Genomic DNA, 13,955 nt, shown 5'->3' on the forward strand with positions numbered 1-13,955 from the left:
CACCCACCCCTGGGAGAGCTGTGGATGAGGCCTTGATAAGATGGAGTCTGACTGTTTCTCATTCTCCCCCAGAATGTGATGTTGGATCTTTCCAAACGCAGCCGCAGTGGTAAATTCCGCCTTGTGACCAAATTTAAAAAGGAGAAAAACAACAAGAACAAAGAAGCGTACAACAGCCTGGGAGCCCCGGGTACCGCCCGTCCCTGTGTGTTTCTGTCTGGCTCCCTGGTCTCCTGTGTCTTGCTTTCTCCCTCCCTCGCGACAGTTTCCCTTGGCCCCTGTGCCGTTACCTCCAGGCACACACTGCACTAGTCTGTCTGCAGCTACAGCCCCTCCCCACTGCTCGCTGTCCCTGGGTACGGCTGGGCACTTCTGTCACACCCTGCTCCCCATGGAGACCCGGGGTGATGAGACACTGAGCTGACCTGTCTGCCTTGAATTGGGGCTTGAGGTAGGGAGGACAGCAGAAGTGAAGACAGACTTGGAGACACAAAACTCTGGACTCGGGCCGTGCTGGGGTCTTTGCATGCTCCTTGTGATAGGCTGCTGATTCCTGTTTGATTCATTGATCAAGGCCCTTAAGCCACCAGTGATTGTGGGTGATGAAAATGACACAAAGGGACATTTCCCTTTGGGTCAGTGATTGGGATTTCACATTTCTGTCCGAAGGGTTGGCGGAGCACCGAGGCCACATGCAGCTCTCTGCGTGCTGTGAGGCCCCAACCCAGACTCTGTGGGCACATTTGCCACCATTCAGGGTGTAGCTCTTGATCGTTCTTTGCATGTTTGTCCAGAAATTGGGTTTTTCCTAATGATGGCGGCTGAGTCTGAAATCTAACTCCCTCTTTCCCTTCCTGCTGTGGTCCAGTGAGAGCAACACTGGCTTTGGCCACACGGAGTGTCCCCTAGTACTGGGTGGTGTCTGACCCTCCTAGGACGTGGGGGTGGCCCACCTGGCAGGAACAGACGCCAGCTCCGCTGCAGCTCGCACTCGGGCGGGTGGCTCCTGTCCTCTGTGCTGCGCTGCGGGAGGGTGCTTGCCTGCGGCAGGGCGTCTGGCGCGGCTGCTACCTGCCTGCTGCTGGGCTCTGGGCACTCACTGCACTCCTGCTTTTCCATCTCGACAGTTCACCTCTGGGGGACAGAGGAGGTGGCTGCCTGGCTGGAGCACCTCAGTCTCTGTGAGTATAAGGACATCTTCACGCGGCACGACATCCGGGGCTCTGAGCTCCTACACCTGGAGCGGAGGGACCTCAAGGTACTTCCACAGGCTTCTTCCTGGAACCTGCACGGGGCTTCCTGGTGGCTCCTCTTGGCGCTGTCCTCTCCCCACTCCCAGCCAGGTCCCAGCATCCTGAAGTTTTGCTTCGGTCTTGGCCGTGATGGCCGCGCCTGCCACAGCCAAGGGCGGCCAGGAGCACACTGTGGGGGAGCCTTGGTTTGCTTGGCCACAGTGACAAGGGGCTGTGTGACCTCAGAAGCCCCGCAGACACAGCCCCATGCTTTCACATTCAGCAGAGGAGCTCCGGCGCCCTGTGGCACACGGGGTCCTCTGGTTACGAGGGTCTCTGACCCTCCATGCTGCTCCTGGGCAGGTGCTGCCACTTCTGCCTGCAGGGGTCAGTGGGGAGCCGAGGCAGCTTGCCTTGCACCTGCCGCCCCTGATTCGCAGAGCCTGCCTCCTGGGCATTGTTACTGCCAAGTCCTGAGAAGACGAAAGGCCACTGACCTCTTAGAAGTGCCTTTCCTGGGCCACCTGCCATCCACTTGCTCCCAGGCCCTGTTCTGTCTTGTTTTGTTGGGTTGTTATTAACGGTATCAGTGGCTTTGGAGGACGTGGGACGGTGTGCTGGGTGTCTGTGAGACGGAGATTTGTGCCACTCCCTCTTTTCACTTTCACTGTCGTCACTTTTGCCCTCCTCTGTGCTCAGGAAGCAGAGCGGAAGGCCCGCTGTGCAGACCCATCTCTAGAGCCCTCTGGCCTGGGCCCCCTTCCTGGCACCCATAGTGGCTGTCCTCTCTGTTGCAGGACCTCGGCGTAACCAAAGTGGGCCACATGAAGAGGATCCTGTGTGGAATCAAGGAACTGAGCCGGGGCTCTCCTGCCGCCGAGGCTTAGCCTCTGCCTTCTCGGCCTGCATCCTCCGCGCCTCCTGCAACTGAGGCCCAGTGAGGACTGCCGCGCTGCAGCCTCTGGCCTCTCATGGTGCTACTCCCTTTGTTAGTGACAGGAAGCCTCTCTGGACTCCCGTCCATAACAGCCCCAGGAGTCCTGAACATACCAACATAGCTACCTTTGAAACACCGCCTTTCAGCTCAGAGTTCTTTGGGCAGAGCGTGTTATACCCAGTCTGGGCTCTCGCTGACCTGTCGTGGGCCACAGGGACTCTGGTGAAGTCTGGTCACTCCTGCAGAAACTTGCCTAGGCCATGTGCTTGGGTACCCCTGTGGGTCCCTCTCTGTGTGTCCTTTGTTGGCCACATGGGTGGCACCATCTCTGCCGCTGCTGTCTCAGAAGCAAGGTTTGGGTTCAGCCTGGGGTGGCTCTCTGTGCCTGACCGTCACAGTCGCCCTGCAGGCCGCCCCCTGCAGTCGCCCCGTTTGTTCATAGGGCTGTTTCCTAACAAGGGCTGTGCCCTCTGCCAGGTTGAAAGGGGACAGACTTGTTTCTAGTCCTCTGCTTTCACCTGCTCCGAGGAGGAGGAAGGCGGAGTCCTCTTCACGCCAAGTCGGCGTTTGGTCCCGTTCCCGAGCTCAGGCCTGCGGTCCTCCTCTGCATCCTCCTCTTAAACCCTGGGCGTGAACATCGCTCCTGTCCACAGGACACCACAGGCCTCTGGAGTCCAGCCTGGAGCAGAGAGGGGCTGTGGGTCTGCGCTGGTTCGGCACTTCCGTGGGGGAGCAGCAGCCGGCAGGCTCAGGGGAGCTGCTGGGTTTCCAGGAGCACATCCCCGGGTGGGCCGAGTCTCTGACCCTGGGGTAGCTTCTTGTCTCCTGTTGCCAGGCCTGGTGCCCCTGAAGGTTGTCTGCAGAGACTGGGGCAAATCAAGTGGCTCCCTGGACTCTGACTCTGGGTCAGGACTTCAGCCCTGCCTCTCTTCTATCCTGAACCTGGCTGGCAGTGACCATGGGGAGCAGGGCTGAGTCCTCCCCTCAGTCACCAGGATCAGATGCTCCTGGTCCTCACTGCCACTGACACTGCCCTCTCCTGCCCTTTTTGAAGATGGTTGTATGGAAGCCCCCGGAGGGGCTTGTAATGTGACCTGGAAAAGGTCTTAAGACGTAACAGCCCCCATGTAAGGAGGGTCCCAGGCTGCAGCCGTGCACCCCGAAGAGAAGGCGGTGCTGTGAGCATCTCCGGGCGCTGCCCAGCCCTTTAGTGGAGTCGCCCATCTCATGTGGGGAGCTGCTTGGGCCTGTCTAGAGATGCCGGGCAGTCTGCGGGGTTTGGCGCCCTCGGGCACTCCCCCAGCGGTCCTTCTGGGGGCTGGGCTACTGCTGAGGGTGGCATCAGCGTGCTTCCCACGGGCCTTGTCCCGGCCCAGTTCCACCGGTGGGGACACCTGGGTGGAGACCAAGCATGGATTCCGCCGCCTCCCTGAGGTGGTGCTGTGGGGACAGTGGTCATCCAGCCCTGGGAGCCCCTTGATTTCCAAGTGGGGAAGAGTAACAGCGGAGGTGACAAGTCCAAGCCTGTGGTAACTGCTGGTCCAGTCAGAGCAAGCCCTAGGTCAGACTGGACCTTAGGTGAGGAGGGGACACGAGGAGCATCAGCTGACAGTGGCACTGGGGACAGCACTGGGTTGGGCTGGGGTGTGACGTCAGTGTTGTCGGTGACTGCACACTGCCTACACCGACACCCATCTACTCCCAAGGGCAAGTGAGGCATGCTGCGCGCCACGGGTCTGCCGGGGCACACGCGTGTGTGCCACACGCTTAGGGTGGAGGCCACAGCCCTCCTGGCCTCCCGAGTTGCGGTTCAGCTGCTCAGAGTCCCCGCCTCAGGGCGGAGTGTGTGTGTGTGGGGGGGAAGCCAAGGTCTAGAGCAAGGGCCTGGCCGCGGGTGGGGCTCGCCCCTTCCATATTTATAATCCTGATTTATGTGGTGGCCCGAAAGCAGCCGCCTCTTGTATTGTTGTGTACATAGCCCCGCGGAGCTGTAAATACGTTGTTGTGTGTAAATAAACCAGCCTGTTTCCATCTCCATGGCAGAGAGCGCGTCTTCCTGTGCTTTGACGTGAAACCCCCAAGCTGAATTCGGGTTTCTCAGCTCTTCCAAAAGTAGGCTGGATTTTAGGTGCTGAAAAGCCAGAGAGAAAGCCATCGTCGTCATCAGGGTATGAGGTCTGTGGTCTCCTGGTTAAAATCTGAGCCGGCAGATGGGACACTGGGTTGGGCCAAGGCTCTGGGACTGCGGCTGATTCCCTAAAGCAGGACAGACCACACGCTGGTCATGCGGTGTTTTAAGCCTCACCACGGCCCCACTTCAGAGCCGTGCAGAGTCTGGCCGCTGGTGCCCTGTCCAGATAGGTGAAGGTGCTGCCATCATGGGTCCCTTTCTGTTGAGTCTGTTCCCAAGGGAAACCAGTGTCTGTGAAGCCACAATTTTGGATTATCAGGAATTTTTGCCCCCTCCCTGCCCTGCTCCTGTTGCGAGAAGAATGTCACAGTTGAATAAACGTGTTTGCTGCCGCCCCACTCCACGGCCAGTCCTTCCCAATAAGACGACCCAGACGACATCAGTTTCTTCCACTCCAACTTTCCCATGAGTCTGGATTTACTTAAAACCCAAACAAACATGTCTCATTTCCAAAGCAGCACTGGCAGGGCACTTCTGAACGCAGCCACGCTTGCTTACCATTTGAAGCAGGCCGGGGGACAGAGGCCTCCGCAGAGCGCGCAGAATCCGAAGCAGATGCATGTGAAGGAAACGGAGGACTGCAGCTTTAAAAGTGGTTTATTTTTTTCCTTAACAAAATCTTACAGCTTTCTCCCCGTGCTCCAGCAGGCACGGGGTGGGCGCCCCTGCTGGCCAGCACTGAGGCTGTTTCGGGTTTGGGGAGGCCTCTGGTTCCTTGAAAGCAAAATGTTTCCGCTATCACATTAATGTTAAGATGGGATGAAGGCACACTAAGGAAATAATGTCAGTCAGCAGCTGAGCAGCCGGCAAGGCCGGGCAGGAGCCACAGGACGGGGCTTTGTTTGTGCTCTAGAGGGCTGGACAACTGCCTGGCTTGCTGGCCCAAGCCCAGGGTCTCCCCGTGCAAGTGCTTCTACACAGACTGACGGCATGGGAGGTGGGGGGTGAAAAACAGGACCACCTGCCGATCAGCTGCAGAGCAGGCAGCCCTGAGGCTGAGGGGGTCACACCACCTCACCTGGTCAGTTCTTCCCCATCCTGCCCCTCAACCCTGAGGGCTGACGGGAAACTGAAGCAGACCGGTGTCCACCGGGGGAGCCTGTCCATGACACCTCAGGGATGCGGCTTGACACCAGGCGGATCGTCCAGCTCGCTAGGTCAGCCAACTCCTAATGCTAATTAAATTATTGAAATTTAATTTAAATTGAATAGTTATCTGTGTTGAATTAAGAAGGGGGAAAAAAAGGCTTTTGCGTTTTCCCGTTTTAATCAAGTGAGCCTGGGAACCCAAACTGGGGGCCTGGTCTGTTCCTGCCTCCCAGCAGCTCCCAGAGGCAAAGGCCTGGGAGCTGCAAGAACACTCCGACCTCAGAACCCCGGTCAGACCAGTCCTCCAGGTGGCACTAGCTGTGCCGAGGCCGCCTCCTCTGGCAGGCCCAAAGGGGAAAGAAACACGTCACCTGAGAGCCAGGACGGGGGTGTGGGGGCGGCAGGTGGAAGGCACTGGCTACCCTTTCTCGTGATATAAGTGGCCAGCCCTGCAGCTCAGGACAGGCTCAGAACCCGCTTGCAATGCCGGTGACTACACACGTACGGGTCCCACACAGTATCTGATTTGAGCGCTGTGCCACCTTGTGCATACCTGTGGCCAATGCACTAGAGTAAACTTCTTGGAAAAAAAGGCCACTGGGGTCAGGCATGGGGTGAGGTCAGCATCTGCTTGGCACCTGCACGATACCTGTCTGTGCCAGCCCCCAGGGGCCCCCACGGGCCAGCATGCGTTGCAGAGCTGGGCAATGGAGCGCATTTGCCCGACCTGGGAGAAGCCGTCCCTGTTGGTAGGGAAGCTGAGGATCTGAGGTCCAGGGTTGCACGGGCGGACAACTTGTCCACCCGCAAACAACACTTCCGCTTCTGAGGCACCGATGGTTAAGTGGCCTGGCACAGAGCCTGGGCACGTGCTGGGACTCATCCTGCTGCCAGTGCTATCTGAAGCTCCCAACGTGAATGGACAGAGAAGCCTCTGGTCCTCGGGGCCGGACAGGTGTCACTGCACTGGAGACAACATCACTGCTCTGTGCACAAAGGACTTCTCGGCTGTGGGAGACAGAGGCCATCACTGGAGGGTCTAGGATGATGCCGGAATACATCCAAACACCAGGCTCAGGTTAGGTCAGGCTGACGGGGACACGTCTGTAGCATGGACTGGTCTTTCCAAATTGCTGCAGAGGACGCCAGTCCATCCCCCTGCCAACCCTGCGAGTGAAGACATGAACCCCAGCCCCCCACCCTGCCAGCCTCGGAGTCTCTCACCCACCTCAGCAGACTTTCACGTGACACTCAAGTTCAACACACGCAGTGCATGCGTGCCACAACAGCTCCACGTGTCGTCACAAGTGTACACACCTGGGGGCACGGTGCAGCTCTGCCAGCCCTGAGCCACTGTTCTGACTCTGGCCAGCAGATTAGTTCTTGCCATCGGTGACCCCCACCCAGGAGTCCCCGGGGTGCTCTGTGTCTGGCTTCTTTGGCTCAGTCTGATGTCTCTTTGGCTTGTGTGTGCGCACACACATGTGGACACTCACGACCTAGTTCTACCCCTTGCTGAGCACCTGGACCATGCCCGGGACCTGGCCACTGGATGGAGCTGCGTGTTTCCTGGGTGCATCTTTGGTGGGCCTGTGCTTCAGCAGTGTAGGTGCTGCTTTGTTGCCCAGGGTCCTCCTGAGCCTATACCCTTGGCAGGGGACACTCCCAGGAACTGCGAGCTTGCTGGGCCACCTGCTGTGGCCACCCAGGTACTGCAGCAGTGCTGGGGGATGTGGCAACCTAAGTTGGTCTCCCTTATCCAAGAGTCAGAACTTACTGTGCGGGCAGGTGGCTGCACTTCCTGTCCCCCCAGACCTCCCAGGGACATTTCTGTTGGCCTCTCATCTCTTGATGTATTTGCGAGTATGTTTCCAAAGTCGCCAACAGTATGTTTCCAAAGTAGCCTTCAACTCAGTCCCTCTACTCACAGAAACAAGCCCCAGATAGGCCCACATCTGCGGTCTGTGAGCTGGGTGTCATTTCCTAAACGATGTCCACTCATGCACTGCAGCAGCGTGCCACAATCCCAGCGTGTGCCAGGGGACAGTGAGCGCACCAGAGAACTCCAGTGTCAAGAAAGAAGGAAGAGGATGTGCTACCCTGCTGCTCCACAGGAGGGGGTCTGTCTGCAGAGATCTCACTGTGCGCCCCTTTGGTGGAATTTGGCAGCATGTGACTATTAACTTTCCAAAAAATAAAAAGGAGAATAAAAAGCATGTGGTCACCACAGCCCAACACTGCAGAGATGGACAAGGGCACAGGCAGCAGCTCTGAGGACACAACTGCTCTGACACCATGCAACTAGGATGGTGAGGCTTAGCCTGGACTTTTGGTGACAGCAACGCAAACTTGACAAAGTGCCATCTCAACAGCAGGGCCTGGAAACTGGGAGGACACAACAGCAGCCCTGGCAGTAGCCAGCACCCTGGCAGAGGACAGGCGTCGGATGTTAGAGGGGCACAGGAGGTTTTATTTATGCACACGTGGCTTTAAGGTGGGGAAAACGCCAACTCAGAGCTTCGATCCCTGGCCTGCTGTGGGGCACCAGGCTGGACAGAGTGGAAACCAACCAAAGGCAGAATGGATGTGTGCAAAAAGTGCTGCCAGGAACTGTCCCAGGGCACGAGGAGAGCAGGAAGGGTGGCACCCGTGGGTCAAGGGGACATGAAGTCTCCCTGGAGGAGGTGGGGCCTGGAAGGACAGGAGTGGAAGCGGAGCCGTGTCCTGAGGCGCTGCAGCACAGATGGTTCTCTGGGCCTGGAAGTTCCAACTCACTGCACGCGTGCTGCCCGGGCCTCCACTGTTCTAGGCACTGGGGATATGGCTGAGAATGAGCAGGAAACCTGCTTGGAGAGCTCACATTCTAGATCTTTCATTCTCACAGTCTCCTCACCAGGCTTCCTGCTTCTTTTCCCCTGTAACTCAGTCAACACACAGCAGCTAAAGCAATATTCTAGACTTGGAGCCATAGCTACAAGGACCTGTTTGGCTTGGGCCTCTGCCCGCTCTGGCCTGGTGTCCCACAGCAGAGGGCAAAGCATGCTCCCTGCAGGCACGCCTGGCATGCTGCTGCCCAAGGTGTGGAGGGTGGGCAGAGGGGAACTTAGGAGGCGAGCAGGGGCCAGATTGGGGAGGCAGATCTGGCAAAAAAGAGACACACCCAGGGCAGAAGCAAGCAGAGAATGTGAAAGTGCGCACGGCTGGCAGGAAGTGGGATGCTGAGGACGCCACGGGGGCCAGAGTGAACTCAGCTGGGAATTCAGGGGCCGGCCTGTGGAATGCCAACAGATTGGGGTGGGCATGCAGGGCCTGGTGGCTGGGAGGGGACAGGGCTGGTGCAGGCTTGGGGTGCACCCTGAGCAGAGCAGAGGGAGCGTCCCAAGGTGCACACGACTCTGCAGACCAGGTGGTGGGGAAAGGGCACCCAGGAAGCCAGTGTGCACAGGACAGGTGGGGGGAAGGGGTCCCTGGAGGTGGGGAGGGCCTGCACACTGCGGGAGGGGACAGGTGCAGAGTAGTGCAGAGCAGTGAAGCAGGACGAGGACACAGAGTAGCCCCTCGGGGCAGCAGGCTGTCAGGAACCTTCACGAGAGGTGGAGATGGTGAGGATGGAGGCAGCCTCCAGCACAGCGTGGAGGCCCGGGGGACGCAGGTACGCCAGCCCAGGGGGCTTAGAATTTTAGATGGTGGGGAACTGAGGGGCTATCTGAGCAAAAAGACCCAGGAAGTGGGGCAAGTGGCGTGTGAGAAGAGGAGGGAAGAGGGTCAGACTGGGCACAGGTGGAAGGCCTCCCCAGACCATGGGACCTGTGGGCGGCAGAGAGGAGTGGCTTGTGTCACTGGAGGGCCAGCCCCCACAGTCCCTCCAGGCAGGGCTAAGAAGTCGGGTCTGGGAGGCCACGCGTGAGCGCGAGTCCCAAGTTACCTGCCCGCCTTCCCGTGAGCCAGCTGCTCCTGCTCGTCTCTCCCAGCGTCGTCCCTGGCCGTGCTGAAGTCCTCACTGTCGTCAACCAGGAGGTTCTGCAGGCGAGAGGAGACGGCTGGTGAGCAGGGCTTTCACAGCCGCTTGACCTACGTGTTAAAGAGGCGTGTCTTAAAAATCCCCTAAATTGACTAAAGGAAACATTCAGATTAACGTAAACCAGATAAATAAGGGACGCCAGGCATTCTGTGTTTGGTGAGAGCAGGTTGTGGGGGCTTCACAGGGAAGTCCACGTCCAGCCGTTGACCTCTATCTTCAACTCCAAACGCTCCCACTGGACTGAGCCAAGCAGAAGCGGCTTTATAGGGACCCAGGTGGAACCCTGCACGTGGACCCACAGGCCTCCAGTCTGCTGCGGTGGAAACGGCTTCCGTTTTATAAATTCCGTCACTGGTTTCGTCCATGTATTTCTACAGCTGAACTGCACGCGTGGACCCTGGCATTTCCCTTAGGGCTCTGTCCACTGCGGGGTGAGTGGCTGGGCTTCCTCCTCGCCCTCTGCACTTAGCCTCAGTCTTACCCGTGAATCTTACTTGTGGTAAACCCTGACCCCCCCGGCTGCCTCAGAGGTCAACCACAATGCAGGCCTTGAGGGGCCACGTGGGCAGGAAAGGGCAGTTCCTTGTTCTCGCCTGGTCCCGTGTTAAGGGTCTCCCACCTGAGCGGTCGCATTGCCAAGCATGGCTCTGGGGACACACCACGGTACTAGCCTCAGTGACTTGGTCATCCAGTGAGACTACAGGAAGGGGTGGCTGTGTCCTGGGGCATCACCTCAGGTGACAAACACACTGCAACTGGGATCTCTTCCAGTGACCTGACATGACCACAATTTCTATTCCAATGGGTTGTATACGATATGCTTCAAAAAATAGCGAAACATTGTAAAATAAGAAAAAACTCAGCTCAGTGGGACCGACTCCTGTATGTGTATCCATACATGTTCATGACCCTGCCACGCCTGCATTCCTTGGATAAACGTCCTTTGTCGTCACTGGCAACACCTTTAAAGGCACGCTCACTGGCCAGGTTTGGTCACTAGAGTTTTATTATTCAGATTTTTACATCCACGGTCACAGGTGGAGTTGGTCTAGATTTTCTCCACTGTCCCTTGCAGTTCTAATGTTAAGGTTCTGTTCCCTAATACGATGTCTGCCTTTCTCTCTTACCCATCATCTGAAATGATCTCAACCGGGATCATCTGTGTCTCAATGATTTGGTAAACTTCTCTATGATGTCCCTTGATCCTCCTGTCTCATCAGAGTGTCAATTTGTTGTTAACCAACCCACCTTAACACCAATGGTGTCTCCGTCTTTCAAGTAGTAGGGGGCCCCTTGCAAAGTGTCTTGCTTTTTCTTCTTTTTCCTCTTGGTCATTTGCTGGTTCTACAGGAAAATCGAACATCTTAAATAAAATTCAACCTCAAGTTCGTACTAAATTTCCCATCACTGTGAAAAACTAGTTGCCCTAAATGCTAGACCAGGAAGCCCCGATTCCTCTGAGAAAGCCCCATAGCATTACCCAGCTAGATATCGGAAGCCACTCAAATTTTTCAGGGAAGTATTTGGCAATTTCAATTTTCTCCACAGGAAGAGAATAGAGATCGGCCACTTTCTGCCTCAGGGAGCCGGCAGTCCAGCCTCGGGCGGTGTCCCACACCAAGTCCACGGCAGGGGCGTAGGCCCTCTCCCCAGGGATGCGCATCCGCGTCCTCAGCAGCACATCCTGGGGGCTATACCAAGAGGACAGAATGCCAGGTTCAACACCAACCACAGAAACACAGTACCTGCCAGGGCCCGGGGAGCGGTAGTAGGGAAGGAAGGGGCAGCTGGGCAGAACTGAAGGCCTGGGCAGGACCCGTACTCTGGTGGGGCGGGGGCAGGAGCCAGCCTGACGGCGTTCAAGCCATGGAGCCCCCCAGGAAATGCAGGTTCAGAGAAAGAAGCTGGAAGCTACAGAGAAAAGATAGTTTGAGGCAGACAATTATGCACTTGACATTAGGAACTACAAATCCAGGGTGCTGGGGGGCAGTCAGGGCTCAGAGTTGGGGAGAGGGACGGAGCCAGAGAGAGGAAGCTCAGCAGGAAAAGGTCCCTGGGCAGAGTGGGGAGAAAGACGGCATTTGGAGGGAGGGAGGGAGGGAAAGCCGGACCCTCAGACAGTCACAGGTCCCCAGGTAAGAGCCGCAGTGAGAGCTGGACGCAAGAAGGGGAGGGACACGCGCTCTCAGGAGGCGAGGCGGTGAGGCGTGATTTCAGAGAGGGCAGCCCTGCGACACTGGTGCTCCAACCCAGACGGGCAATGCGCTGAGTGCGGCCGTAGTGGGCCTGGCTGGCCAGGAGCTGGGAGCAAGGGGCGCTCACCATTTTTATGGGTGGATGAGTTCCAATTCCAGATGCCAGAACTACTAACGAATTTCCAGAACACAATCTGTTTTAAGTCGCTGAACTACTAGAAGTAGTGGGAAAACCCCCCTCCGCTGGTGAGGTCAGAAGTCTCCAAAGAGACCAGCCTCTGTGAGAAGGTGCCCGGCATGCTGGGCGCGCCTGGCAGAACTCACCCCAGCCGCTCCTCCTCCTGAAGGGGCTCCAGGCAGATGGCGGCTCTCCGTCCTAGTTTATATTCCCTGGCAATGAGTGAGACAAAACAGCACTGGGGGAGTATCATTTGGTTTTCCCAAGATAATGATTTTTTTTGCTAATTTTAAGCTTTTTCCTCAAGCAAAAGGCCATTTTTTGAACTCTACATAAGAACGCTCAAACTTTTGGAAAAGGAAAATTCAGAATACTTGCTGTGGGGATTATCATGCCCAGCTAAACAAGGAGGCCCTGCTCTGTGAAGATGGCCAAACCGCCAGAGAAACGGCCCAGTTTGGCCAAGACTGAGAGTCTCATGCCCTTGCTGTCTGGTCGTAAGCAGACCTGATGTGTGAGAACCCCACGGGATGCTTTCTGTGAGGGAAACTGACAGCCACAGGTCACGCCCCAAACACGGAGTTCCAGGAGGCAGACGGGGAGCAAAGGTTTCCTGAGGGACAGCTGGCTCCTAACTTCTACTTCAAACCCTTCTACGTTGTTACAGCCTCTGGAGCACAGAGGAAACACACAGCTACGTTTACACTCGATGTGGAAAGCTGAAGTTGTCCCAGAGTTAAATTAATGGTGGGAAGTATCATCTGCCCCATGGATGTGGAGTTACCAGGAGTGGCGTTCTGCTGTCATCCGACTCAAAGGAAGACTCTTCCCTGGGACTTCCTCCCCACCCAGCCCTGTGGGGCAGCAGGGCGACACAGTGAGCTTCCTGCAAGACACCTACTTGAGCTGCTGCCGGTCAGCGCGTAAGAGCCTGCCAGGGCGCCTGCTCTCCACCGTCCAGGCTCTGAGGAGGGCTGGGGCAGGGACAGCAAGCTCTGAGGAAGGGGCCAAGGCCCTGGCCTGGACAAAGAAACAAGACATTTCTCCACTGGTTTTAAAAACACTCATAAAAACACACTGAAGGAAGCACTACACAATGACATCGGAGGGAAAGAGCACCTTAAGTCATGAGAAAGTGTATTTCAAAAAATCACAGGACCCAGGTGCAGTGGTGCACACCTATAATTCCAGTGATTCTGGAGGCTGAGGCAGGAGGACTGCAAATTTGAGGCCAGCCTCAGAAACACAGCAAGACCCTGTCTCAAAGTGAAACTAAAAACAAAACAAAAACAAACCCCTGCAAAGAGCTGGGATGTAACTGCAGCTCGGGGGGCAGAGCAAGGCCTTGGGTTCAAACCCCAGTGGTGGTGGGGTGTGAAGTTAATCCTAAGTAGTTTTCATATTCCTTACCACTGAAATTGGCTGGAGAAATAAGTGAGTCTCCTGTTTCTACACGAGCCCAAAGCTGCTTTTTAGTGAGGTCCTAGGGCCTCATGACGAGTTCTGCGTGTGAGTCGCAGGGCAGGGTCGCTCTGTGGGCCTCTGAGGCCATGGGTGCTGTGTAGCTCCCCAGTCACGCTACTGCTGATGCTGAACTGCTTCACGGCCTTTGGCTCCAATAGGGAGGCCCAGGTGTTTATTCTACTTGTGTGGGTAGATAACGTATGTGGCTGGAGAATGCAATGAAGCCAATATTTACCCATTTTTTCCTAAAAAGAGCAATTCTGTATCTTTTGACCTAATACAAGAAAGAAAGAAAATCTCCCCAATTGTCCTCACAGGAGCAGTGACTGGCTTTCTGGAGGAAGGTCATTTCATACACCGAGGACACACACCAGCCACACCAACAACCCCTAGGCCTACAGAGGCCCTGCGTGCTGTCCTTTAAGTGAGAAGCAGTTCATTTCGGTTCATGATAGCAAGATGCTTCTTCAGCTTTCTGGGTGACATTTCATTTGGCCTTCCCACTCACACACAACCCTCCTGCTCTGTGCTTGTTGATGCACAAGAAAACACCACGAAGTCCAGTTTAGCATCCCAATGCAGCAACTGGTCACCTGCCCCAGAGGAGACTAATGATGACACAGCTTTTATCTAACAGCATTTAACATT

General features: G+C 56.4%; 2 protein-coding genes across 11 annotated transcripts in view; one reads left to right on the forward strand and one right to left on the reverse strand.

Moving 5' to 3' along the window:
• Positions 1-4,232, forward strand: part of Dgkd (diacylglycerol kinase delta) — an 85,826-nt gene extending 81,594 nt beyond the window's left edge. For both annotated transcript variants that reach the window (XM_047546365.1, XM_047546367.1), the window contains 3 exons: positions 73-190; positions 1,128-1,258; positions 2,030-4,232. In XM_047546365.1, coding sequence (XP_047402321.1) covers positions 73-190; positions 1,128-1,258; positions 2,030-2,119 — 339 coding nt within the window. In that variant the 3' untranslated portion in view covers positions 2,120-4,232. The remainder of the gene's footprint in view (positions 1-72; positions 191-1,127; positions 1,259-2,029) is intronic.
• Positions 4,233-4,939: 707 nt separating this feature from the next.
• The window catches only part of Usp40 (ubiquitin specific peptidase 40), an 80,210-nt gene continuing 71,194 nt past the window's right edge, over positions 4,940-13,955 (reverse strand). For all 9 annotated transcript variants that reach the window (XM_047546357.1, XM_047546360.1, XM_047546355.1 and 6 more), the window contains 6 exons: positions 12,745-12,863; positions 11,990-12,055; positions 10,951-11,161; positions 10,719-10,814; positions 9,375-9,469; positions 4,940-6,457 (listed from right to left, as the gene is read on the reverse strand). In XM_047546357.1, the coding sequence (XP_047402313.1) occupies positions 6,346-6,457; positions 9,375-9,469; positions 10,719-10,814; positions 10,951-11,161; positions 11,990-12,055; positions 12,745-12,863 (699 nt within the window). In that variant the 3' untranslated portion in view covers positions 4,940-6,345. The remainder of the gene's footprint in view (positions 6,458-9,374; positions 9,470-10,718; positions 10,815-10,950; positions 11,162-11,989; positions 12,056-12,744; positions 12,864-13,955) is intronic.

This window comes from Sciurus carolinensis, chromosome 3, assembly GCF_902686445.1.
Source record: "Sciurus carolinensis chromosome 3, mSciCar1.2, whole genome shotgun sequence".
NCBI lineage: Eukaryota > Metazoa > Chordata > Mammalia > Rodentia > Sciuridae > Sciurus > Sciurus carolinensis.